General features: G+C 34.5%; 1 protein-coding gene and 1 long non-coding RNA gene across 7 annotated transcripts in view; one reads left to right on the top strand and one right to left on the bottom strand.

Moving 5' to 3' along the window:
• The window catches only part of LOC141562621 (uncharacterized), a 118,269-nt gene extending 104,970 nt beyond the window's left edge, over positions 1-13,299 (top strand). The window contains exon 5 of the long non-coding RNA XR_012488213.1: positions 13,162-13,299. This is a non-coding gene — a long non-coding RNA (uncharacterized LOC141562621). The remainder of the gene's footprint in view (positions 1-13,161) is intronic.
• LOC141562619 (tubulin-specific chaperone cofactor E-like protein) overlaps positions 1-27,991 on the bottom strand; it is a 162,644-nt gene that overhangs the window by 89,728 nt on the left and 44,925 nt on the right. For 5 of the 6 annotated variants that reach the window (XM_074302624.1, XM_074302626.1, XM_074302622.1 and 2 more), the window contains 3 exons: positions 27,562-27,688; positions 26,086-26,202; positions 13,020-16,893 (listed from right to left, as the gene is read on the bottom strand). In XM_074302624.1, the coding sequence (XP_074158725.1) occupies positions 16,575-16,893; positions 26,086-26,202; positions 27,562-27,688 (563 nt within the window). In that variant the 3' untranslated portion in view covers positions 13,020-16,574. Of the gene's footprint in view, positions 1-13,019; positions 16,894-26,085; positions 26,203-27,561; positions 27,689-27,991 lie in introns of those variants that run through there. The other variant, XM_074302627.1, reaches the window with a different exon arrangement.

The following is a 27,991-nucleotide window of genomic DNA, read 5'->3' as shown; positions in this document are numbered from 1 at the left end:
GTCAAAGGGTATGCACATTTTGATAACTTTTTGGGCATAATTCCAGATTGCTCTCCAGAATGGTTGGATTCTTTCACAACTCCACCAACAATGCATCAGTGTCCTAGTTTTCCCACAGTCCCTCCAACATTCATCGTTATTTGTTCCTGTCATCTTAGCCAATCTGACAGGTGTGTAATGATACCTCAGAGTTGTCTTAATTTGCATTTCTCTGATCAATAGTGATTTGGAACACTCTTTCATATGAGTGGAAATAGTTTTAATTTCATCATCTGAAAATTGTCTGTTCATATCCTTTGACCATTTATCAATTGGAGAATGGCTTGATTTCTTATAAATTAAAGTCAATTCTCTGTATATTTTGGAGATGAGGCCTTTATCAGAACCTTTAACTGTAAAAATGTTTTCCCAATTTGTTACTTCCCTTCTAATCTTGTTTGCATTAGTTTTGTTTGTGCAGAAACTTTTTAATTTGGTGTAATCAAAATGTTCTATTTTGTGATCAATAATGGTCTCTAGTTCTCCCTTGGACACAAACTCCTTCCTCCTCCACAAGTCTGAGAGGTAAACCATCCCATGTTCCTCCAATTTATTTATGATTTCGTTCTTTATGCCTAAATCTTGGACCTATTTTGATCTAATCTTAGTATGTGGTGTTAAATGTGGGTCCATGCCTAGTTTCTGCCATACTAATTTCCAGTTTTCCCAGCAGTTTTTGTCAAATAATGAATTCTTATCCCAAAATTTGGGATCTTTGGGTTTGTCAAAGATTAGATTGCTATTTTTATTCACTATCTTGTCCTGTGAACCTAACCTATGCCACTGATCAACTAGTCTATTTCTTAGCCAATACCAAATGGTTTTGGTGACTGTTGCTTTATAATATAGCTTTAAATCAGGTACACTTAGACCACCTTCCTCTGACTTTTTTTTCATTAATTCCCTTGCAATTCTTGACCTTTTATTCTTCCATATGAATTTTGTTGTTATTTTTTCTAGGTCATTAAAATAGTTTCTTGGGAGTCCGATTGGTATAGCACTAAATAAATAGATTAGTTTGGGGAGTATTGTCATCTTTATTATATTTGCTCGGCCTATCCAAGAACATTGAATGTCTTTCCAATTATTTAAATCTGACTTTATTTTTGTGGCAAGTGTTTTGTAATTTTGCTCATATAATTCCTGACTCTCCTTTGGTAGATATATTCCCAAATATTTGATACTATCGACTGTTATTTTGAATGGAATTTCTCTTTGTATCTCTTGCTGTTGGATTGTGTTGGTAATGTATAAAAATCCTGAGGATTTATGTGGATTTATTTTGTATCCTGCAACTTTGCTAAAATTCTGAATTATTTCTAATAGCTTTTTAGCAGAGTCTTTGGGGTTCTCTAAGTATACCATCATGTCATCTGCGAAAAGTGACAATTTGATTTCTTCATTTCCTACTCTAATTCCTTGGATCTCTTTCTCGGCTCTTATTGCCAAGGCTAGAGTTTCTAGTACTATATTGAATAGTAATGGTGATAGTGGGCAACCTTGTTTCACTCCTGATCTTACAGGGAAAGGTTCTAGTTTATCACCATTACATATGATGTTTACTGAAGGTTTTAAATATATGCCCCTTATTATTTTAAGGAATAGTCCATTTATTCCTATACTCTCAAGCGTTTTTAGTAGGAATGGATGTTGGATTTTATCAAATGCCTTTTCTGCATCTATTGAGATGATCATATGGTTTTTATTAATTTGATTATTAATATGGTCAATTATACTAATAGTTTTCCTAATATTAAACCAGCCCTGCATTCCTGGTATAAATCCCACTTGGTCATAGTGTATTATCCTGGGGATGATTTTCTGAAGTCTATTTGCTAATATCTTATTTAAGATTTTAGCATCAATATTCATTAAGGAAATTGGTCTATAGTTTTCTTTCTCAGTTTTCGATCTACCTGGTTTAGGTATCAGTACCATGTCTGTGTCATAGAAGGAATTTGGTAGGACTCCTTCAATCCCTATTTTTTCAAATAGTTCACATAGCATTGGAGTTAGTTGTTCTTTAAATGTTTGGTAGAATTCACCTGTAAATCCATCTGGTCCTGGGGACTTTTTCTTAGGAAGTTGGTTAATAGCTTGGTCTATTTCTTTTTCTGAGATGGGACTATTTAGACTACTTACTTCTTCCTCTGTTAATCTGGGCAAGCTATATTTTTGAAGGTATTCTTCTATTTCATTTAAGTTATCGAATTTATCGGTATAAAGTTGAGCAAAGTAGCTCCTAACTGTTGTTCTAATTTCCTCTTCATTAGTGGTGAGTTCACCCTTTTCATTTTCAAGACTATCAATTTGCTTTTTCTCTTTCCTTTTTTTAATCAGGTTTACTAAGGGTTTGTCTATTTTGTTGGTTTTTTCATAAAACCAACTCTTAGTTTTATTAATTAATTCAATAGTTTTTTTACTTTCAATTTTATTAATCTCACCTTTTATTTTTTGAATTTCAAGTTTTGTGTTTGTCTGGGGTTTTTTAATTTGTTCCTTTTCTAGCAATTTTAGTTGTAAACCCAATTCGTTGGCCCTCTCTTTCTCTATTTTATGCAGGTAGGCCTGTAGAGATATAAAACTTCCCCTAATTACTGCTTTGGCTGTATCCCACACATTTTGGTATGATGTCTCATTATTGTCATTTTCTTGGGTGAAATTATTAATTATGTCTATGATTTGCTGTTTTACCCAATCATTCTTTAGTATAAGATTATTTAGTTTCCAATTATTTTTTGGTCTATTTTCCCCTGGCTTTTTATTAAATGTTATTTTGATTGCATTATGGTCTGAAAAGGATGCATTTACTATTTCTGCCTTACTGCATTTGATTTTGGGGTTTTTATGCCCTAGTATATGATCAATTTTTGTATAGGTTCCATGAACTGCTGAGAAGAAAGTATATTCCTTTCTGTCTCCATTTAGCTTTCGCCAAAGATCTATCATATCAAACTTTTCTAGTATTCTATTTACCTCTTTGACTTCTTTCTTATTTATTTTGTGGTTTGATTTATCTAATTCTGATAGTGCAAGGTTGAGATCTCCCGCTATTATAGTTTTGCTATCTATTTCCTCTTGCAGCTCTCTTAATTTCTCTTTTAAGAATTTAGATGCTGCACCACTTGGTGCATACATGTTTAATATTGATACTGCTTCACTATTGATGCTTCCCTTTAGCAGGATATAATGCCCTTCCTTATCTCTTTTAATTAGATCAATTTTTGTTTTTGCTTGATCTGAGATGAGGATGGCTACTCCTGCTTTTTTGGTTTTGCCTGAAGCATAATAGATTCTGCTCCACCCTTTTACTTTTAGTTTGAATGTCTCATCCTGTTTCAGGTGTGTTTCCTGTAAACAACATATAGTAGGATTCTGACTTTTAATCCAGTCTGCTAACTGCTTCCTCTTTATGAGGCAGTTTGCCCCATTCACATTTATGGTTAGAAGGACTAATTCTATATTGCTTGCCATCCTATTAACCCCTGCTTATGCTTTTCCCCTTTCCTTCCCTTTTACCTTCCTATCCAGTATTAAACTGGTAAACACCACTTGCTTTTCACAGCCCTCCCTTTTTAGGATCCCTCCCCCACCTTAAAGATCCTCCCCTTATTTTACCCCTTTTCCTCGAAATTACTGTATTCCCTTCCCCTTAGCTTACTCCTTCCCTTTCACTTTTCAATGAAGTGGAAGAAGTTTCACCATAAATCGAATATGTCTATTGATACACGCTATGTTCATCTCCCTCCTTTCTTTCTCTCAGATATAATAGGTTACCTTTGCCTCTTCATGAGATGTAGTACCACCACTTTATACTTTTTTTATGATATAATCTCCTTTCCACCTCTAGTTTCTAAGACAAATTGTACATATGTTCTTTACATATTTTTTTGACAGAAGTATAGTTCTCAAGATTTCTTTTTACCTTTTTTAGAAGTCTCTTGAGTTCTGTATTTGAAGATCAAACCTCTTATGTAGGTCTGGTTTTTTCATCAAAAATAGATGGAATTCATTTATTTCGTTAAATGTCCATCTTCTTCCCTGGAAAACGATGCTCATTCTTGCTGGGTAAGTTATTCTTGGCTGCATACCAAGTTCCTTAGCCTTTCGGAATATCATGTTCCAGGCCCTGCGTTCTTTTAATGTGGATGCTGCTAGATCCTGGGTTATCCTTATTGTGGATCCTCCATATCTGAATTGTTTTTTTCTAGCAGCTTCCAATATCTTTTCCTTTGTCTGATGGTTCTTGAACTTGGCCACTATATTTCTTGGCGTTTTGATTTTAGGGTCCCTTTCAGTAGGTGATCGATGAATTTTCTCAATGTCTATTTTACCCTCTGTTTCCAAAACGTCTGGGCAGTTCTCTTTGATAATTTCCTCGAAAATGGTGTCCAAGCTCTTTTTTTCCTCCCATTTTTCAGGGAGTCCGATTATTCTCAAATTGTCTCTCCTGGATCTGTTTTCCAGGTCTGTTGTCTTTCTGGTAAGGTACTTGACAGTCTTTTCAATTGTTTCATTTCTCTGGTTTTGCTTGACTCCCTCTTGGTTTCTCCTTGAGTCATTCATTTCTACTTGTTCCAGTCTAATTTTCAATGATGTATTTTCTTCACTCACTTTTTTTATATCTCTTTGTAATTGTCCAATTGAGTTTTTATCTTCTATGGAATTTTTTTCCATTTTATCCATTTTATTTTTTAGAGAGCTGATTTCTTTTTCCAGCTCTCTAATCCTGTTTTCCTTGGAGTTGTTTACCTTTTCCAGCTCACTAATCCTGTTTTCCTTGGAGTTGTTTACCTTTTCCAGCTCACTAATCTTGTTTCTCAATGATTTGATTTCTTTATCCATTCTGTCTTTGAATGCATGGGATGACTTCTCCAGGCTCTCTTGCCAAGCTTCCCTTTCCTTTTCCCATTTCTCTTCCAGCTCTCTTGTGAGAGCCTTTTTGATTTCCTCTATGAGGTTCTTTTGTATTGAGGAGCAGCTTATATCCCTCCCAGGGGATACATCTGGGGACATTCTGTTCCTAGTCTCCTCAGCATTTGAAGTCTGCTCCCTCTCCACACAGAAGCTGTCAATGGTTAGAGCCCTTTTGAATTTTTTGTTCATTTTGTCAGAGTAGGAATCAAAGAAAACAAACTGACAAGAGAAACAATTGGTCTGTTTTGCGGGGGATAGGGCTGGATGTTATTAATGGGCTTCCTCTACAGACTGGGGGTAGGGCAGCAGAGAGCCACTAACAGAACAGCAATGACTGTACTGAGTCTGCGCTCTGAGGCTCTGAGAACGCACTGAGTCAGTCCAGGTGGGGGTTGGGGGTGGCCGGGCTCTGAGAGACGCTGGCTTTCTGGGGTTTTAATCTTCACCTCCGGTGTTTACACCCTCTCTGCTGCTCCTGGCTTGCTGCCAAGACGGAGCATCCACACTGGGGCAAAAGCCCTTTCACAGAAACGGCAGAGATCACACCCCTCCCCCTCAGGTCTGAGCTGTGTGAGCTGCCTGTCTTGCTCTGGCTGCCTGCCCTCAGTCTGCGCCCAGTCTGATTGACCCTCCCCCGAACAAACACAGACCTTTTCTGGTGACTTTCAAGGATGTCTTCTCTTGGTGATAATTTGTGGATTTCTTTCTGGGTCAAGCATTAAGTCAGAGGCTTGTCATGAAGTAAGTTCTGAGAGAAAACGAGGAGCTCAAGCAGCTGTCTGCCTCCACGCCGCCATCTTGGCCGGAAGTTCATCCTGATTTCTCATATCTTACAGCATAATAGTATTCTTTCACAATCATATATTAAATCTTATTAAGCTATCCTTCAATTAATGTGCAGCTCCTCAATTTCCAATTTTGTGTCGTCACAAAGACTGTTATAAATATTTTTGTTTAAATCGATTCTTTTCCTTTTTCTTTGATCTCTTTTAGATACAAACCTAGTGAGAAGTAAAGAGGGAAGTGGTAATAGTGATTGGGAGTATAGAGGGCTGAAATGCTATTTTATGAACAATCTGAAAAACAAGTCATATAGTTTTCAAGAAGCTTAATTCAAGTTGTAAAAGTTGAATCCCTTAGGCAACAAAGTATTAACAGTGGTATTAGTAGTGGTATTGCTGAATCAAATTTTTATATGTACAATTTTATAGTCCTTTGGGCATAGTTCCAAATTGTTTTCCATAATGATTATGCATCAATGTCCAAATTTTTTCACATCCCCTCCAGCTTTTATTTTCTTCTTCTGCTATGTTACTCAATCTTATAGATGTGAAGTATATCTCAGAGTTGTTTTAATTTGCCTTTCTTTAATCAATAGTGATTTAGAGCTTTTTAAAAAATGTGACTTTTGATAGTTTTGATTTCTTCTCCTGAAAACTAACCACTCATATCCTTTCCATTAATGAACTGGGGAATGGTTCTTATTTTTTTTTTTTTTTTTTTTTTGGTTCTTATTTTTTATAAATTTGGTTCAGTTCCCTCTATATTTGAGAACTGAAGCCTTTATCAAAGAAACTGGCTGTAAATCAAACTCTCAATTCCCACTTCCCTGTTTTCCTTCTAATTTTGGCTACATTCATTTTGTTTGTAGAAAATATATTTTAATTTCATGTAGTTAAAATTATTTCTTTTACTTCTTGTAATCCTCTTTATCTCTTGTTTGGTCACAAACTCTCTTCCCTTATCCACTGATCTGACAAATACATTTCCCCAAGCTCCTCTAATTTATTTATAATATCACCCCTTATGTCTAAATCATTTATTCATTTTGACTTTATCTTGCTACACAATGTGAGATGTTGGTCTATTCTTAGTTTCTGCTAAACTCCTTTCCAGTACTCCAATAAACTTCTGTCAAATTTTGAATTTTTACCCCAACAGCTTGATTCTTTGGATTTATCAAACTGTAGATTATTAGTCATTTAGTACTGTATATTGTGTACCTAATCTGTACACCAATCCACTATTTTATTTCTTAGTATCAGATTGTTTTGATGATTACTGCTTTGTAATATAGTTTAAGATTTGATATGTTAGGCTACCTTAACATTTTTATTTTCATTGATTCCCTTGATATCTTTAGTTTTTCCAAATGAATTTTATAACTATTTTTAGTATCACCATATCAAAATGGGTGATAATGGAGATCCTGGCTTCACCCCAAGTTTATTCCCATTAGAGATAATGCTTGTTTTTGTTTTGCTTTGGAAATTATCAGGATTGAGTTGTACAGCTGGTGTCAAAGGCCAGATTTGAACTCAGGTTCTCCTGACTCTAGGGCTGGTGCTCTATTTGCTTTTGGTTTTAAATAGAAAACATTTATCATTTTAAGAAATGTCCCATTAATTGGCCACTCTACTTTTTAGTGTTTATTAGGATGAGTATTATGTTTTCTTAAAGGCTTTTCCTGTACCTATTGATATTAGATGATTTTTGTTGTTTTTGTTATTAATATGGTAAGTTATATTAATATTTTCCCCAATATTAAACCCACCCTGCATTCCTGATATAAATTCCATCTTGTCAGAATGTATGATCTTTGTGACATATTTATTACTGTAATATTCTTGCTAGAAATTTCCAACAGTTTTTTTGCATTAAGGAAATTGGTTTATGTTTTTTTTTTTTTTTTTTTTTTTTTTTAATCTCCCTTATTTAGGTATCAAAAGTATATTTTTTTCATAAAAGAACTTGGTAGGATTTGTTCTTCAGCTATTTTTTTCAAAGAGCTTATATAGTAGTGGATTAAGTTTTCCTTAAATGTTGAGTAGAATTCACTTATAAGTTCATCTGGTCTTGGGGATTTTTTCCTAGGCAGCTCATAGATGATTTGTCTTCTAAAATAGAATTATTTTAGCAGCCTATTTCTCTTCCATTTGAGTCATTTATATTTTTTATAACTATGCATCAATTTTACTTACATTATCAGTTTTACTGACATGTAATTGGGCAAAATAACTCTAAATATTTAATTTCATCATTATTGGTGGCACATTCAGTTTCTTCAGTTTTGATATTAATCTCCCTTCTTTTTTTAAAAAAATCAAATTAATTAATGGTTTATCTATTTTTGTCTCTCTCCCCCTTCAATAAGCCAGATGCTGGCTTTATTAGCTAATTTTTTTTAACTTTCAATTTTATTAGTGTTTATTTTGATTTTCAAGATTTCCATTTTGGTGTTTAATTGTAGTTTTTAATTTGTTCTTTTTGCAGTTTTTGTTTGTTTCATCCCAATCCATTGATCTGTTTTTTCTCTCTTTTACTAATGTACAAATTTAGAGATATAAAATTGTTCTCAGGCTGCATCCTACAAATTTTGGAATGTTAATTTTTGTCATTCTCTTTAATGAAGTAATTGTTTTTATTATTTGTTCTCTCATTCTTTAGGATTATTTAGTTTTTAATTAATTTTAATAAATGTCTCTAAAGCCCTTTATGAAATGTAATTTTTAATGTATTATGGTCTGAAAAGTATATTTAATAGTCCTGCATTTAGTTGTGAGGTTTACATGCCTTAATACGTGGTCATTTTTTTGTGTGTGAAGGTGCCATGCATAGCTGAGAAAAACATGTATTTCTATTGCAATTCAGTTTTCTCCAGAGATCTAGCATATTTAACTTTTTAAAACTTTTATCCATTTTCTTGAATTCTTTCTTATTTATTTTTATAGTTAGATTTTTCTAGTTCTAATAGGGGAATTTTGAGGTATCCTACTATATAATTTTACTACTTCCTGCTGTAATCCATTTTCCTTTGAAGAATTTAGATGCTATGACATTTGGTGCACATATTTTGATATCACTTCATTGTTTATGGTTCCTTTTAGCAAAATATAGGTTTGTTTGTTTGTTTTTTTTTTTTTTTGTTTTTTTTTTTTTGCTTATACTTTGCTTATCCAAAGCTCTTGCTTTTTCTGAGATAATGAATGCTACCCCTGCTCTTTTTACTTCAGCTGATGCATAAATTCTGCTTTAGCCCTTATTTTGTGTTATGTTTTCTCTGTTGCAAATGTATTTTTTGGAAACAACATACTGTTGGATTCTGGTTTCTAATCTATCCTGCTATCTGCTTTCATTTTATGGGCGAGTTCAATCCATGCACTTTCACAGTTATGATTACTTATTGTGCACTTCCCTCCATTTAGTTTTCCTCTATTTATCCTTCTCGCTTTTTATCCTGTCCTTTCTGTAAGTGTATTTTAGCTCTGAACACTGCCTTATTTGCCTCTTTCTTTATTACTCCTTCCCTTTTATCTCCTTTCCTATCTACTTCCCTGTTGAGGAAGATATGTTTGGATTATGAATTAAGTATGCATCTCTTTCTCCTTCTCTATCTTTTCCATCTTTGAACCACTTTAAATGTGAGTGAGGTTCAAGTATTGTCCAACTTTCCTTCCTTTCTCCACCCCAGGCTGCTTCCCATCATAAAAGCTCTTCTTTACACATTTCTTTTATGAAATAATTTCCCTCATTCTCCTCTATGTTTTCTTTTCTCTTATGGCATCCCTCTTTCTAGTCTTTCCATTTTCTTTCTTTTTTTTGTTCTTATTTTTTTAAAAATACTTTTTATTTACCATATATATTCATGGGTAATTTTACAACATTGACAATTGCCAAACCTTTTTCCATTTTCTTTTTAACACTATTTCAACATAATTGACTCCTGCCCTCTCTATATGAAATCCTTCAAACTGTCCTAATAATGATAAATTCATTGAAGATACATGTCTCATCTTTCCATAGGAAAACAATTTAACTATATTAAGTCTCTTATGATTTTGTCTTTAATGTTTACCATTTTTGTTTTTCTTTAAGTCTTATATTTCAAAATCAAATTTTATATTCAGCTCTGGTCTTTGCATCAGGAATGCTTTAAAGTCTTTTATTTCATTAAATATCCATTTTCCCTCCTTGAATAATTATGCTCAATTTTACTGGATAGGTTATTCTTGGTTGTAAACCTAGCTCTTTTGCCATCTAGAATGCCTTCCTGTAGGCTCTTTACTCTTTTAATGTACCAACCTGCTAAATCTTGTGTGATTCTGACTGTGGTATTTGAAGAGTTTCTTTCAGAATGCTTCAAGTATTTTCTCTTTGACCTAGAAGCTCTGGTATTTGGCTATAATATTCCTCAGAGTTTTCATTTTTTTAATTTCTATTTTTACCCTGTGTTTCAAGGATATTGGGACAGTTTTCCTTGACAAATTCTTGAAATATGACATCTAGGTTCTTTGTTTGATATTGATGTTCTTCAAGTAATCCATTAATTCTTAAATTATCTCTCCTTGATCTATTTTTCAGGTGAGTTGTTTTTCCAATGAGATATTCAACATTTTCTGCTACTTTTTTCATTTTTAAACTTTGTTTTATTCTTATTAATATCTCATGGAATCATTAGCTTCCATTTTCTCAATTCTAATTTTTAAGGAATTATTTTCCTTCAGTGAGTTCTTAAACCTCTTTTTTCTCTCCATATGGTAAATTCTGGATTTTAAGGTAAATTCATTTTTTTGTGTATATAACTCTTTTAACCAAGTTGTTAATTGCATTCTCATAGTTTTCTCCCTGTGCTTTCATTTCTTTATTTTCTTCTTTTTTGATGAGGCAAGTTAAGTGACTTGCTCAGAGACACACAGCTAGTAAGTAGCAAGTATCTGAGTCTGGATTTGAACTCAGGTCTTCCTGATTTCCAGGCTGAGACTCTATTCACTGCACCATCTAACTGCCCCTTTGCTCTTATTTCTTTTTCCATTTTTTCCTCTACCACTCTTATTTGATTTTGAAATGAATTTAAATCTTCCAGGAATTCTTGTTGGACTGTGTCCAGTTCACATTTTTTTTTTCTTTCCAAGGCTGATAGCTATTTTAACTTCATTGTCTTTTTTTTGTTGTTTGTATCTTGTTTTTGTTTTTTTTTTTTCCCATCACCATAGTTGCTTTTTACAATTAGGTCTTTTTTTTCTTGTCCTTTGCTTCTTTCCCCACCCTATTTCTTGATTTGGAATTTTACATGTTAATGTTGGGCTCTGCGGTCAGCATGGGGGGGGGGAATGGACACTTACAAACTTAGGATTTTTTCTGCACTGCTGCTTTCAGTTAGCACTGGGGGTTTGTAAATTTTTGGTGCCTCCCAGCTGCTGTGATCTGGGGAGAGGTGTAATTGATCATGGCTCTCCTACTCTGCACTTTGGTCTTTACCCAGAAAGACTGAAATTGACATTGTTCCTCAGGGCCTGTTTCCTAGAAGTGATAGTGTCTCTCAGGTCTTTCACTCCTTGACTGAAAGTGCTCTTCCCTGCCCTTGACCTGTGATTCACCAGTGGGTAAATGCAATTAAATTGTCAAAACAATTGCCCCTCTGGCTTGTCTCTCCTTCCTGACCACAGTTGCTCCTCCTTGTGCTTGACCTGCTCCAGAAGTGGAGAGTCAGCTTGGTTTTGCATCCTGTGCTAGTGCAGTTGTCAGACCCCCTCCTGTCTCTGGCTTGACAGCTCCTGCTGCTGCTGCACCACCACCTCATCCTGGTTTCTTTCAGGAAGGCTCTGCACCAGCCTCCTCTCCCTTCTTATAGATCTCTTTCTGATCTGTATTGTCCTGGGCTGGAAAACCGTCTCACTCTTCCCTCTTGTAGCCTCTGCCAGTCCAGAATTTGATCTGAAGTATAATTTTTAAGTGGAAGGGAATGTTGGGAGGCTCAGCTGAGTCTTAACTCTGTCACCTTTACTATGCCCCTGCAAGTCCTCCCTGATTTTAAAGGCCAAGTTTCTAATTTTACTCTTGAAAGGTAGGACAACATAAGATATTCATCTTATTTGAAAAAATACTTATTGGGTCTTACATATCCTCTCATTAATCAACTCAGGAAAGCTACCCTTTCACTACAGGTTTATCTGCTGCTGTTTCTCCATTCTCGAAGAGGATCTTGGCATCAGGGAGGTGATGCCGTGACATGCGAGTTGAGATGACGGAGGGCTGTCTGGTCTCACGAGACCCCCTTTCTCCTCTGGAGCCATCTGGGTCCAGTAGCAAGATAAAAGATCAGGAGGACTAGAGATGGTCCTCAATGGCTTAGTTAAAATCAAGTTGGAGCTTACATTTTTTCTTAACACATTAAAAAAAATGTTTATTTTTATTCAAGTGCCATATAAATGAGACATGACTAATAAACCTTAAGAGTTAGGAGCTGGTGAATATATAAAAAAATTTCTAGCCAGAGGCCAAAACAATGAAGAATGGGAAAGAGAATATCATGCCTTAACTTTTTTTTTCCTTCACTTTAATGGCAAGTTTTGGGCTACTCACCATATTATATCACAACTTTTCTTACTACAGATTTGAGTACTGGGTGTCTTAATGCATGTTTGCCTAGCAATATTGGCATCAAGATAAACAATATTTGAAGTAAAAAACTGAACAGGAAGCAATCTTCAATTTATACAAGAAATGGATACATAATTTTATCTTTGAATTTCCAAAAAGTCAAAGGGAATGGTGTTATAAAGTCATCAATTTTACTTAAATTCCAGTTTTAGTAAATACCAAATACAACTCTGGGATCTTGTTAGTTCCTTTTTTCATGATCTAAAGTTTAGACACTAAGTGGACAAGTGATACAGCAAGTTATTGGTACATTTACATAGCTCAAAACTACTTCTAGGGCCCTGTATTATGACAGGTAACATTACCTCAAAGAAATGGTGTAACAAGTCTTCCATGAGAAATACAAAAAAGATGAAACTTTCAAGTGTATTCAAAGAAAGGATACCAAATATCTCAAGAGTAAACTAAGCTTTTCAAAGTAAGCAAGATTGAACTTTTGCTAAAACCCATAAAGTGTAACATTATTTTGTATTTGGGAGGAAGGATGGGGAATAAAGGGGGATAGTTTCAACTAAGTTTGATGTAATGGCCAATTATGCCAATCACTGTTGATTACTGGCAATAAAAACAAACAAATTCAAAATTTCGTCTCCAGAACCCCAAAAAGAATCATGACACAAAGAGAAAATGGACTTGGATCTTTAATTTTTTTTTTAAAGATTATCTCTCTATATATATTAATAAAAAGTGCAAAGAATAGACCTTCATGTTTAAATTATATTCTAAAATAAAATATATATATATATATATTTCCATTAACTGCAGGAGACAGCTGGCAGCGTCAAGAGCCTGAGAGAGTCCAGTCCTTCTCCATCACAACAATGGACATATTCTGATGAAGCACCCATGAAAAATAGAGTGTTCACAACACAATCTGAGAACATGAACAGCTTCTGGATGTTTTCAAAGAGTCTAGTTTGCTTGCATTTCCAATATAACATGAAAAAGGGAAAGGGGGAGGGAATCTAATTTATAAGAAGAAATGGCTTTGCTCATCACAATCTAGTACTTAAGACCCACATTTCAGATGCTTTGCATCCCAAAACTTTCCATGTAGCAAGCACATTAACTTCTACATACTATAATGATTTATCAATGTACATTGAAAGGTGATGATCCCTCCTCCTACTTGTGAAACAACTGTTCTATGCTCATAACACTGTTGTTTTAGCAACACAGTTGTAGCATCTGGTTAGCCTTGGAAAAATTTTTTTAAAGTAAATACACATAAAATTAAAAAACATAGTTATACCATTCAACTTCATTACATACAGGTTTGTTTCATTTTGGTTTTAATTTCCACCACAAGCTTTTGAGAAACATTGGTGGTCACAACATCCATTGCATTTGTAGGTGGCAATAAGTGGCAATAACAACCAACAAATTCTTATGAAAGAAGCACTTGGTTAAGAGAATGCAGAAAGCACAGAAATTAGTACATAATTCTGAATCCCTTCAGTAAACCAGAAATTTTAATACATTCAAATACTCAAATGCTTTCTCTCTAATCTCATGAATACACATTTATAAATGTTTCTCAGTTTTTTTGGTGTGGTTTTTGTCTTTTTAATAACTTTTAAAAATTAACTTTTCAATAATTTTCTTTTTCTCAGAATAAGGAATTTAAAAGTATATTCTACCACAACCCTTGAAGTGTGTAATTCTGCCTACTGGCTAAATGAGCTCTGTCTTGCAAACTCTGCTTAAATGTCTGGCATGTGCTGCCAGTAAACCTGGAAATCAGGTTTCTAAGTAATGCAAGAGAGTTGTAAGCAAATTAAATATGCCTAATTTCTACATTTAAAGGTCTACTGTCTTCTATTAGAGTTTTGCATCTGGGGACTATGCTAAAAATAATTTTTATGTGTTTTCAACAACACAAGATATCATCAATCTTGTTTCAAAACCAACATACAACATGGCCACCACCTAAGTGAATCTAGAAGTATGAGTACTTGTATGTCTATCTTCATTTGCTTCTGCTCTGCAACTCTAAAAGACCTATAATTGTGTTGTTCAAGTTGTGGTAATCAATAATCACACAGCACCATTAATACCCTCGGTTATAATGCCAGCACCATTCCCAAGTGTGATCACTCTTCAGTAAACCAGACCTTTTTCTTTTACCTAAAATTTCACACTAAAATGAAAAAAAACTTGTAGCTGATGAATGGTGCATTTTATAATAAAAGAAACGGGTTGCTACTTAATATTAAAAATGTACTTCATCAAACTTTGACTTACAGTAATTATCTAATTAAATGTGACCGCTCCACATATAGTTAAAGTGTTAAGTGCTTGCTCCACCTTCTACTAAGGGATTCTCTTAAAGTTTCAAAGGTGAAAATGTATTTGTTCCCCGGGATGACAGAAACAACATTCTCAATTCTGCTGTCTCTCACCTCCACATACACATGCATATACACAGAGCACCCTGTGTTTTAGTCATCATGATGCCATGGCTGCCATGCTTCCCCCTCCCCCCCCAAATTCTAAAGAACTGCAAGAAAAGGCGATTGTGTAATAATTACTCTATTCTATCTACAGCCTGGATCACCTATTTTCATCTCTATGATTTTGGGAAGATAAAGCCTGCAGCAGCAACAACAGAAGGAGAATGAGTCTCATTCATCTTTCTTGAACCCTTTGGTTTCTACCTTTAATGTTTCAGGGAATCTAGAAGTTCAGCAAATCTGAGTCATAAAATTAACAGATGCTGAACCTGAAGTGCATTAAGAGAAGAAACTTCCATCTTTATGGCATAGGAAAAAAACCCAAAAAGATGAAGAAATAAACCCGACATCCAAGATAAGACATTCTAAGACTCATCCAAAAGCTTCATAGAAACAAAAAGTTATTTGTGAGATTCTGTGGAATCATCTATCACAGGTTAAAAGTTCAGGTACAATCAGATACTCAATAGCATTCTTTGAAAAATACTTCATGTGAACACCTTTAATCCCAGAGTTAAGTTATTTCAAAAGTCTTCAACCTGTCAATAGGATGGACAAGGAAAGAGGCGCATTACAGGGAAAACATCTGATGGAACAAGGAAATATGGGAACAAACAAAAAGATTTCAAAGTAGGTAAACAACCAAACTTTGAAGGAAAAGTGCTTTTAAAAAAGAGAGCATTTTATGCTTAGAAAAAATATTCAGACAAGAATCTCTTTTATGACAATTTTAAAGAGTTTTTCTACCTAAAGAAAGAAACCCAGATTAGGCAGAAGTGTCCATTTACTGCCACTCTCACTAAAGTAACTTACTGAAATGTAAATCAAAGGAACTGCCCTGCCCTTTGGCTTGCTCCTGGTGAAGTTGTTAGATGGGATCATTTTTCCCATCATCAATTCAAAGCGCCAGAACAAGCGCTTTCAATGGCTGAAATGGGAAGATTAGAGTATGAGATAAAGATTACCTCAAAAACTGCATGCATGCCTATAGTGGCAGCAGCATGTGTTCTAGTAGAGTTTTAAATACTCTCTTCTAATCTTACAGAATACCTGAGGTCCAGATCAGGTGAGAATGAGCATTAAAATTCTTTCATTTATTTTAAAAACCAGAAAAATCTCTTATCAAGAAATGGCAAATCTAAATGGAATCAGAACTAAATTAAGTCAATGAGTTGACCTAAATTAAAAAATGAAAGGAAAATAAAGGTAGGGGGAAGTAAGGAACTGAGACCCAGTTGCTGGCCATTTCTGCCATGCTTTCTGGTTTCCTGATTTAACCTTAGTGCAAGGTAGAAAGGGAGAGAAGAATGACTCCTTCGTGTTATTTTCACAAGTATACTGGCATGGTGGTGATGGTACATAGTGGTCACATAGCTTCTAAGGAACACAAAAGGAATCCAGTGATCTCTTCTTTACTTATCCCATGAGGATACATAGACTAGATATTAGGGCCAATTATGTTGTCCGAGCCAAAGATACCTGTATAGGAAAGAAAATCCCAAATGATCCCCCTACCTGTCTGGAGGAACATCCACTCATATACACACATCCACACCCACACACGTACACACACACATACATGTGCACATGCACGCAATTCAATCCTTAAAACAAAATAAAAATCAAACCTTTCCCTCTCAAAGGAAAATAAATCCATATGTGTATGTGTGTGTATGTGTGTGCATGCACACACATGTCGGTCTGTCTATTCAATGTTAGCAAGGGCTATTTTGTTTTGGACTCCACATAAATTTTGTCTCCATCCCTAATGCCAAAAGAGTGCAGTGCTCGGGAGCTGTATTTCATTTCCTCTGGGCCAAAGGGAGCTTCATGATCAAAGTGGTAGAGAAGCATGTTGCTTGTTGGTAATTGTACTAGACTTTTTAATTGTTTCTTTAGTTCTGCTACTGTTTGGTCCAGACGAATACTCATTTCCTCCACCTGATCTTTAAAATGGACTTCTACCCTTGCACTGCTTTGGGGTCTTAGGTCCACTTCAGCCAGGGGCTCCAGCTTCCCATATTTTGTAATCAGTTCATGATACCTAGAAGAAAAGACATCAAGAGTTTAAACTAATACCATGTGATCTAAGGAATTCTCTGGATCTGCTAGTGTGCAATATTGCTGTTCTCAACACTCTTCTTACTCGGAATATCTAATTTTGAGCTTGTGTCCACTAAGACTCCTTCAGGATACTAAGCATGCAGGAGAAATTTTTTCTCAACAATTGTGGTTATTCAAATGACACAATCAGTAGTGAGGCTGGAAGAGTCACTGAAGTCTATTTGGTTTAACCTTCTCAATTTACAGATTGGAAAACAAGGCCTAGAAAGATGGAAGGACTCGGACAAATTCACACAGCCAATTAGTAGCAACAAAAGGACAAGAACCCAAGTTTCTTAACCTCTAGTACAGTGCTCTTTCCAAATGGCAGAGTGGGAGTTGTGCGAGCATCAGTGGGGAAATAAATTCCTGATAGGTGTGGAGTTTAAAGTTACATGAAAGACTAAAGAGTCACAACTTCTCTAGTTGAGTATCAGTTCCTTATTCTGGCTGTTCTGAATGCTTCCAGGAAAGGATACACATGCATGGGAGATGCACAAAGATCTCATGCTTCTGAGGAACGACTCAATGGTAAACCCAAATATTACACAAAATTTAATATTGCTTCATTACACAAAATAATAAGTTGTCAAGTATCTATTAATGGAGTAAGTAGTTCAAATCATTTTTCTAAGAGAATTTAAGAGTGTTAAATACACTGTAAGTACTTAATACTTGTTGACTTGATTAGATGAATTTGTGCTATTTCAGCTATACTCTCTTACTCTGGCCCTCTGGTGAATAAGGTATTTGCAAGATGCCTGCCAGAATTAAGGATACAGCCTGTAGTTATGATATAAAGAGAGGTCAACTGATACTCCAATGAATGAAATGAGGTAAACTAACCATTGAGAGTTATACATAGTGTCATTGATTACATGCAGGAAAGGGCCTATTTAGAAATGGAATATTCCACCAACAATTTGGCATATGGAACTTGTTTGAATGGTGCCCATCCCTCCAATACTATAATCATCTTCTATTTTTAATAAAAAAAATCTTAAAGACAGCTTCTTTTAAAACCTGAGAAACATTTAAGCAATAATTTTTCAATATATTGATAGTGTTATATGAACCCTTCATTAACAATTATTAGAGGAAACTTAAAAATAGCAAAAACATGTTGTGACAATTACTTTTATTTATTTTGCAAATTAAAATTTTTACATACTGGATTCTCTTACAGGACATACCTTTACATAAACAAAACCAAAATCTTTTAGGATATTCAGAGAAACAGAAAATTTTAGAATCAATCTCTTCATTTTTTAATCCAGATATTTTGTTTTCAATTAAAGCTTAATTCAAATGGAATTTATCTTCAAAATCAAATATCTTATCAATAATTCTAAAATTTCAGAAAGGGTAACACGATTCTGTCCTCTAAAGTAATATTTAGAATCTCATCATCTGAATTCTAATTTTATCACTCTCATTAAGTTTATCATTTAACCATGGGCAATTCAGTCAATCTGTCTGCACTTCCAATGCCTGATTTCTGAAATCTGGGAACATCACAAGTGGAGTTAAGAAAATAATGATGAGAAAGAACTACTAAAATAGCCTTTTTGGTAAATAGCAGATAGAATTATTTAATTCAGGTTTTCTGCACCTTTCCACTGTGGTACTCTAGTAGTAAGTGATTTTATTGAGTGGGAAACAAAAGTTACTACCCCCACTTCTGAAGTTAGCATGATCAAAAAGGCACAGAAACTGGTAAAAGGAAACCAAAAGTTAGATACAGCCTTGTGAAGAACACTCCCCAGGGACAGACTGACAGTTAGATTTCTTTCAAATTTAATAAATAAATTAATTGAAGACAGTTGAGTGGAGGAAAAAGTTTATTTAGATTCTGCAAGATGTTTTAAACATAAATGAAATATGGGGAAATGAGTGTGGCACATCTGAAGGTGGAGCTTATTTCAGAAAGGACATGAAAAGTGAAGAAGTGCTGCCCAGGAGAAATCCTATCCTCTTATCTTCCTTATCCCATGATTATTAGGCACAGCATTTAGCATTATAGAAATCTTTCTTTTCTTGGTTGCCAACTCCCTACTCTCAATACTCACAGAATTTCAGGGTTGGAAGAGAATCACAAAGCAATCTAATATACCTCCTACTTTAGCAGTACAAGAGTACAGAGATCTGGATCATATGTACCAGCGCTCTGACTACTTCTCTGCCAATGACCATTTTTAGGCCTTTTTAGCATGTGGATACTGAATGAAGCTTTGACACAGTACTTGAAAATGTTACTAATCTCCATATATTTCAATCTGAAGATGAATCTTGGATGAAACATTAAATAAAAGGCAGACACACATAGAAATTTCAACTTAGTCATAAAGTATTAAAAAGTATAATCACAGGCTAGAGATATAAGAAAGTTCTGAGGCCATCTAAGACTAATTCCCTCATTATACAAATAAGAAAACTGAGATCTGGGGAGGGGGTAGGAAGAGAAGGGGTTGTGACTTATCCAAGGTCACACAGTTAGAAAGATTGTCAGAGGTGGATTTGAATCCAGGTCCTCCAGAAGCAGAGCTTTATCCACTTCTTCCATCATTCAGTCCAATCCTTTATTTTATTTTATTTTACCAATAAGATAACAGAAACCAAAGGACTCAATATAGGCCCTTTCCATTGTACTTTAGCTACCTCTTTCTTATCACTAATCTTTAAGACAAATAACTTGGAAAGTACTATATTCTCTGAGTAATCTTCTTAAAACACTATAAGCACAGAACAATGAATGATAGAAAAAGTGGATAAAACTATTCCAGATTTTTTAACTGGTAAAATTTATAAAAACACTCTTTTCCTGGTAGACTGCATAGTGTAATAGACAAAGGACCAAACTAAAAGTCACAAAGACATGGGTTCAAGTTCTGCCTCTTACATATATTGACTGTATGACCACAAGCAAGCCATTAACTTTCTTAGGGTTTGAGGCACTTCTGTATAATTATAGATAAGTTGTTAAGCTGCATCAGTGGAAGGAGTTTCCACATTGGGGGTTCACTACACTAGGGAAATCATAGGTACATATCAAAAGACTCACTATTTAATGGGCTCAAGAGAATTCATTAAAGACTAACAGTTAATCAATTCAAAAAAAAGTTAGCCAATAAAAAAGAATTTATTCTACACTTACTATGTGCCAGACACTATGTTGGCACTAGGCACAAAAGAACAAAGAATAAAACAATCTCTACCCACAAGCCATATAAATTAGCACAAACCTACAGCTCAAGATCTGTAATAAATTTAGATAATAATCATTCTGAGAAAGCCATACTTTTAAGAAAAATTGAGAACATAGCTTACAGCATTAATGTCTCTTCAGGTTAGAATCATCAAATCCCACTGACACTCCAAGTTGGACAAAGGGCTTAGAAACAACATCTTATGGACTAATAAAGACTTTTTAAGGAGTAAAAGAGAAAAAACTCTTTTTTTCCTCTTTTTTTTTTTTTCTTCAAGATTGTTGTTAAGAATACCTAGATCTTTAAATAAAAGGCCATAAAATATTCCTTGCGGGACCAAATACCTGATTCTTTCTTCCTTTTCCATTAAAAAGAGCAGAGTATGTGCTATCAATCAGATGAACAGTAATGCAAGGCATTTCAAAATTTTCAAGTTAAAAAGTTCAGACACAAAAGATAATTACCCCAAGATCATGATTCTGGAGGGTTGGTCCTCTTGGAGATTTCCTCACTAGCACATAAAGACATATGTATACATCTCAGATCAAGGGGGGGAGGTAGCACATTTTTTGCTAGGCTGGGAAAATGGTAAGAAGTCAAAACAAAGCACCAGGTAATTGAAATGACAAAGACCTTAAGCTTCAGAGAACAGCTAACATTTCAGAAGCTCTCCACTGTATAATCTGGAGAATGCCCCTTTGTTTCTCATAGCTTAATGTGAGCAGTGCTGTGTTACTGCCCCTGTTCGGGAATGACGGAGCCTAGCCATGTGGAGAAGCCCAGGAGACTCATGTCAAATGGAGGAATGTTCCTGTACAACAGCAAGCCCTCTGTCTGTAAGGAGGAGGAGGTAAGAGCAGAGTGCACTAGGATTTCTCTAGCATCCTAGACAAAATGAGCCTTTATCAGAAAGGAGGGGACCAAAGAAAGGTCACTGCCCTATTCTCACAATAATACACAATAATAGAGGAAATAAAATCAAGTCTAGAAAACCATTAATTTTATGAGAAGAAATATTCATCATATTTTGCAGTTTTACCACCAGCAATTAAAATTAACATGTTCAAAAAACCATGACCTACTTTGACGCCAGGAACAAGGATTTTTCAAAGTAGGATTTAAAGATTTCTTAGAGAGACCCAAAAACCCCAAAGGGTCAAGGAGGTTATAGTAGCAAAGAAAAGCTTTCAAAGCAACCTTGCCCTGGCATTTACATCCCTTATTGATAATACCCTTCTCTTCTTCTCTACCTATTAGTCAACTGTCATATCTTTTTTAGTTATATTTTCTTCCTACTGAGATGAAAAATGAAGAGTATTTTTTAAAGGCTCATTAAGTCAATAAACCTATTAGCCCATAAACCATACAATATATGATACATTATTTCCCTAAAGGAAAGCATATTTTAATTGCATGAAAGAAGAGAGCTATGCAAACTCATCAAGTATTCAATCCAGTCCATCAAAAAATAGGGAAAGATGAAAAATACAAAATAAAACAAAAAATGAATTGTCACAGGCAATATAATATGGGCTGAGGTATGGACAACTGAGGAGGGGAGACCAAAAGTATAAACATGTAAATGATACAGACATACATTCCAGAATAATTTTTCCTCAAAAGAAATCACATATTCTTAGAGAGACCAAAAGTTCTATTCTCTCTTATCAAAAGGAAAAACCTTGCAATTTGTTTTACTTAAAATTCTGTGATGCTTCAGTTTCTAAATTTTAACAGTTCTGATTTAGTCTGAATCTGTGACAGTCCTTTAAACCAATGTAATTTGGAAAATTACTTTACAACTTCTAGTATTAGAAAACTGCATGGAATTTGAGATTTAAAAGAATTTGCCCAGGTTCATGGCCAGTTTATCTTAGGGGTCAGGATTGAACCAAGGTCTGCTTGACTCCTTGCATCCCTTTCTGTAAAACTGCTTTAGAAGACTAAGTCTTACTTTCACTTACATTCCTACATTTATCAAAAGCTTACAAATGAATCCTGACTCTTAGCTATAGTCTGGGTTACCTTCCCCACCTACATCACCAAAGATTACTCTTTTTAAAAAGCTTACTCAAGTAGACTAGTCAAGCAATGAGAATAAGGAATAAGTGATATTCAATCCAAAAAAAAAGATCTAGAGGAAATGCCCTCAGCAGAGACTTTATGGAATGACATAGACAAGAGTTGCATAGGAATAGGAGTTGTAGGTGAATTGTGATATATACCTTTGGAGGGAGTAAGTATCAAAGTCTTAAGAAGTGTTCCAAAGCAATTTACTGTAATTAATTGAAAAACATACTGGTAGATGGTGGATCTTATTATGACAGCCACTAGATTTTACTTAAGATTAGATGTAAAAAAAAATAGAAGAAAAAGATTAGAAGTAGAAAATGATAAAAGAATTAAATGAATTCCCATATTTCAAATATTTCTCAAATAATTTAACACCATGTGCTACAGGCAGATCCTGAGTAGTCTGAAAGAAATCACAATAGTATTTAACATATGGGATTTGTCACAATACTGCAAGAGCAACCCCCTTGCACATCTTCTATGAAATGCTAGGGAAATGAAGTCTTTATAAACAGAAAGATGTTCTTTGTGTTGGCTCACAAACCACAAACTTCAAATTTTGTTTCCAACATGAATGTCAGTTCTGCTAGGGTTAAGACTATCATCCTCTAACTCTTATCTAGAGCCTAAAGTTAACATTTCCTGAAAGTTCTCTTAATGAAAATACGAGTCGGGAACTGAAATATGACCAAAGGGAACATTTTTCCAGCCACCTGCAGCACAGGCTGAACATATTCTGAAACAACATTAACAATGCTCTGGACTGAAAAAAAAAAAAAAAAAAAAAAAAGACTTTAATGGCTATACTCGTCTCTAAGAAACACTGCATAGGTGAATGCATTCAAATAAAGAGCTTATTGATTGGGAAGGTGGATTCCACTGTGTTGAAAGGCCAAGAAACAAGGGGTAGACATTTCTCATCCTCTGTTGCCTTATACAGTAAACACGAACACCACAAAACAGATGGGAGATTGCTTAGTTATACTAGAACTATGACTATAAAGCTCATTGTTGTCAGAGATAGTATGTTATAAAGGCTGAACTTTGAACTTTCCCTACCAGTAAAGAACAGGAAAAAAAAAATTAACTGGCCACCTGTAAGAAGTTATAGAAACTCCTTGCTGGTTCACTTTCCCCTTTAGCCCATTTAATATTTCATTCTGTTCATCATATGAATTCAAAAGTTGTAGGTAATCAGAACCTGTATGTCTTTCTGGGGCAGGAAAATGGCATATGAAAATCTTTGGATTACCTGTAAATTCAAATGTTGCTAAGTAACTCTATACTTGAAAACAGATGAAACAAAATAATATAGCTTGGTCATAAAGAAATTGTGCTATCATAAAAAGATATTCAAATGATTCAAAATGATGCATGTGTCCTCAAAATAACAATGAATAAACTATCAGATTTAAGTCAAGAAAACTTGAGTTTCAAACTGTCTGATACTTAAGTTACTCTCTCTGATCCTATTTCTTTATCTGTAAAATGGGAATAACTACCTTTAATACTTACCTCATATGCAAACTTTAAAGTGCTATATAATATCACTTATTGTTATTTTTTGCAATTAAAAAATTTGTCTTAATTAGGAAGAACCACTTTGTATTTTACACAAAGTCAGAAGAATGAAAAGAGATGAATAGCTCAGTGAACCAAACAACAAAGGGCAAACACAAACAGCATTTTTTTTTTTAAAACAGAAATAAGAGTTCACAGGAAAATTAGTTCAGCTTTTCCTCCTTCAGATGAAAAAAACATATTCTATGACTAAGTGAAAAAGATCATAGAACTATAAACTCAGAATTGTCAGGGATCTTATATTTCTCATTTTAGAAAGAACATTACCAAAGATTAACCTCTCCAAATTTAGCACTTTCCACAATGTTGCCTTAAAATCAGCAAGTCTAAGGATATTAACAATCAAATGTCATTCTTTCATAAACATTTACTTACTGAGACACAATTTCACCATCTACTAATTTATCACTCTGATAATTACTCTATGATTCTCCTATTTGATAGTGTGTGTTTCAGGGAGGAAATAAGTAAGGAGTTGGTAAAAGAGATCCATGGAAAGCAAGGAAAGTAATGACACCATGGTATCACGTATCCTTCTTTCTAATACTTAAACCAGTACATCTTAAGGCTATTTATACCTTTCTATTCTTTTATTCATCCCCCTTTTAATGCCAAAATAAAAGGGCCAAAATTCGACTACCACTAAAGTAAAACTATACTAGCTTCAATACTGCTAAAATACTCCATAACGAAAGGTCTATTGTGTAACAGGTATTATGCTGTTAGCAACTTTTGTGGGGACAGAGAATGATCTTCTTTTATTATCTCACTAATGGAAAGTCAGTCCTCATATACCCTGTGATCCAGTACACTGGCCTCCTTCTGTCCATTCCTCCAATAAGACACTATCTCTCAGTTCTGAGAATTTTATTTGGCTATACCCATCCCACCCCCATCCCAATACCCAGAATACTCTTTTCAATTCTGCTTTCTGGCATACTTCAAATTCCAGTACAAATCCTACCTTCTACAGGAAGCCACTCCTGATTGCCTTTATTCTAGTACCTTTCTTCTTTTGTTTATCTCCAATTTATCTAGAATGTATCTTCTTTGTAAATAGTGTTTTGCTTATTGCCTCTCTCATTAAAATATAAGCTCCCTGAAGACTGACACTATTTCTTGTTTTTCTTTGTATGCCCAAAGCTTAGCACAACACTAGATACATAAGAGATGCTTAATAAATGCTTGTTGAATGACACCTGTATCATCTGACACATTCAAAATCAGAATCTTGCCATCTCCCACCAAAAAATGCAATGATAATTATTTCCTTGAAAAGTTATGTTTCTTGCACAGAAAGTTTTAAAAACGAAAACAAAGTCAACTTTTTAAAGGTTTATTTTTAAACTACATACTGTTTAAAATTGGGCTGGTTCTCAGGCTTCAGAAGAATTTCAAAGAAATCCCCAAATTTCTTGAGAGCAACTCTTTTGAAACCAAAACTGTTATAAAAATAACAATTCTCTGAAAGTTCAAAAATGCCAATTCTAATAATTCCTCAGAGAGCTATTTTCCATCCCCTTTGTCATCTGCAATGTTCTTTCTTCAGCTCTCTTCTCATTTTGGTAAAAACCAGAATATTTCTAAAGAGTCTACAATATGATAGATTAATTTGTGGAGTATGTGCATAAAAAATGGCCTACTGAAGAGAAGGGTCAAAAAGAATTAGTGATATGAATCTGGGAATGAGAAGCACAGAAGTGGCCAGATATAAATATATATGTGGCCACTCAAGGCTTACCAAAGCACTATCCTCTCAACAGTCAGGTGAGGTAGGTAGGGAACAATTATTATCCCTATTTTGTGGACAAGACTTGTGATTTGCCAGGGGTCACAAAGCTAGTTAAATCAAAATTGGTTTGCAAACTAATGTTTCCTGATTTCAAGCCCATCTTTCTCTATCATGCTTCTTCTCAAACAACGTAAATATGAACAAGTGTACTGTCCTACACCAGAAAAAGTAGGCTAAATTCTATACTCACATACTTTTTCTCTCATATCGCTGTATTCTGTGTCTCTCTCCTATCTCCTTTGCATCTAATGTGAGGATAGACTTCAAAATATTTTGAATCTTCTCAACTCTGACCTTGAGACAATACCAACAAATGCAGAGAAAGCTAGTAATAAAGGGATAACTGGGCTTTTGAACAAGCTACATAATCTAAAAAGACAAGTTGTCTAAATCATTGACTTGTTGAACTAAAACTCAAGTATTGTTTAATCAAATTGCTTTCTAAACAGTCTTGGTTAATTAACTGTTCAATAATTTTTACCTGAATGGTACTTCTTCCTGGGGGACATCCACATAATAACGAATGAAAAATCGCTCAGAGTCCTCTCGTTCTCCATCAGTAACAACACTGCCATTAAGTTTGGAAACTGATGGCAATCTGTAAGTTTAAGCCAAAATAAAGATCTTTTGAAAAACTGAAAGTATTAATTCAGCCTAACAAAAGAAAGATGCACTGGTTTAGAATTGAGACTTAATACTTCCAAAGTAGACTAAATCCTGAGTCACTCTAATAAGAATGACGATATGAAGATGTAAAGAAATGGCAAACAATGTGATAGAGAAAGAGAAGCACAAGTCAGGCATTATGAAACTGACTTTCTAGTTACAGAAATCCCTTTGTAGTCATGTCTTAACTTCAGTGGAAACAGTTATAAAGAGGAATAAATACCAATTAGAGAGTTAAGACATTAGAAAATAATAATGCTTGCAAAAGAAATCAAATAGCTTGCAGAGAATGCTTCTTAGAGAGGTTGTTCCTTTTAGGGCATACATGGACATAAAGCCTTCTAAAATCACTTATTATGTGCTTTATATGGTATTAAGGAAACCAAAGTTTTCTCCATGACTATTCCAGAATCTCTCCTCCAGTTAAAGAAACATACTACAAAAAGAGGAGGGGAAAAAAAAGAAACATATTACATGTTGATGAGTTATTTTAGGACCTGTCAAAGGCAAAGGATGCAGGAAGCTTGGGAAGAAGCTGGGAATGGTGAGTTTCTCTAAATCAATTTGTAATTTAAGAAAAAAAAATGCTATTTATAGCGTATTATAATGACCATTTATATTGGTATGGAAAATATAGTTGATTTAAACAAAAATTCTCAATAAATTAACTTTTCTGTATGCCATGAAATAGCATTCCAAATATGCCAATTATTAACAAATATCATAATTATTATTTATGACAATGATGATAATATTTTTATAGTACTAGGTATTAGACAATGTGCTAAACACTTTACAATTATCATCTTATTTAGTTCTCATAACATCTCTGGGAGGTAGATGTGGTTATTAAACCTATTTTATATTTGAGAAATTGAGGCAAAAAAAAAAAAAAAAGGTGAGATGACTTGGCCAAGTTCACATAACCAGCAAGTGTTTGAGGCTAAATTTGAGTTCAGATCTCCTTGATTCTAGTTTCAATGGTTCTATTCACTGCACTATCTATATCTTCCCTCCACCTCTCCCAATATACAAGGCAATAATTTCTTTTGGTTCTGTGGCTCTTATCAGGCTGACAATTTTAGTTCTTCCCAACTATTTCTCCTGTCATTCAGAATCCTAATGCTCTGGGAGGAGCCTCTTCCCACAGTGGCTCTGTATGGAGGCACTGCTGCAATATGTTCAGTGTGTTTTTTCCCATCATTCTCTGTCCAAACAGTAGTTTTGTACCTTTAAGGAAAGCCCACTGTCACATTCACATGATAAGAGAAAAGAATCAATAAAAACATACCTGGCTATCACCAATTTTCTGCGTTCTTCAGTGGTGTATGGCTGCAGAAGAGGTATCCCTAGCAATCTTACTTCTTCAAGTTTTGGAAATGAATTTAGTTTGTCAATGTCTTCCCAGGAATGCAGACCTGCTTTGAAAAAAGCTTTCTTTAAGTAAAAATAAAAGAGCACACAATGAATTTATAAGATTTTTTTAAAAAGGTAAAAAAGTGGATTAAATTAAAATAATTAATGATTTTTAATGGAAACAGGTTTCTGCAGTAGCCTGATATTTCTTTAACCAAGGATGAAAAGCCAGCATAGTGTAATGGAAAGAGTTTAAGACTTGAGGGTCATGAGACCTGAGTTCGAATCCTAGCTCACAAACATATGACCAGAAATAATTCATGTCACAGTTCATAGTTTCTGTTTCTTGCTCTAATTGAGGATGA

The sequence above is a fragment of the Sminthopsis crassicaudata genome, chromosome 3 (genome assembly GCF_048593235.1).
Source record: "Sminthopsis crassicaudata isolate SCR6 chromosome 3, ASM4859323v1, whole genome shotgun sequence".
Classification (NCBI taxonomy): domain Eukaryota; kingdom Metazoa; phylum Chordata; class Mammalia; order Dasyuromorphia; family Dasyuridae; genus Sminthopsis; species Sminthopsis crassicaudata.
Note: the sequence above shows the minus strand (reverse complement) of the source record. Positions and strands in the feature narration are given on the sequence as shown.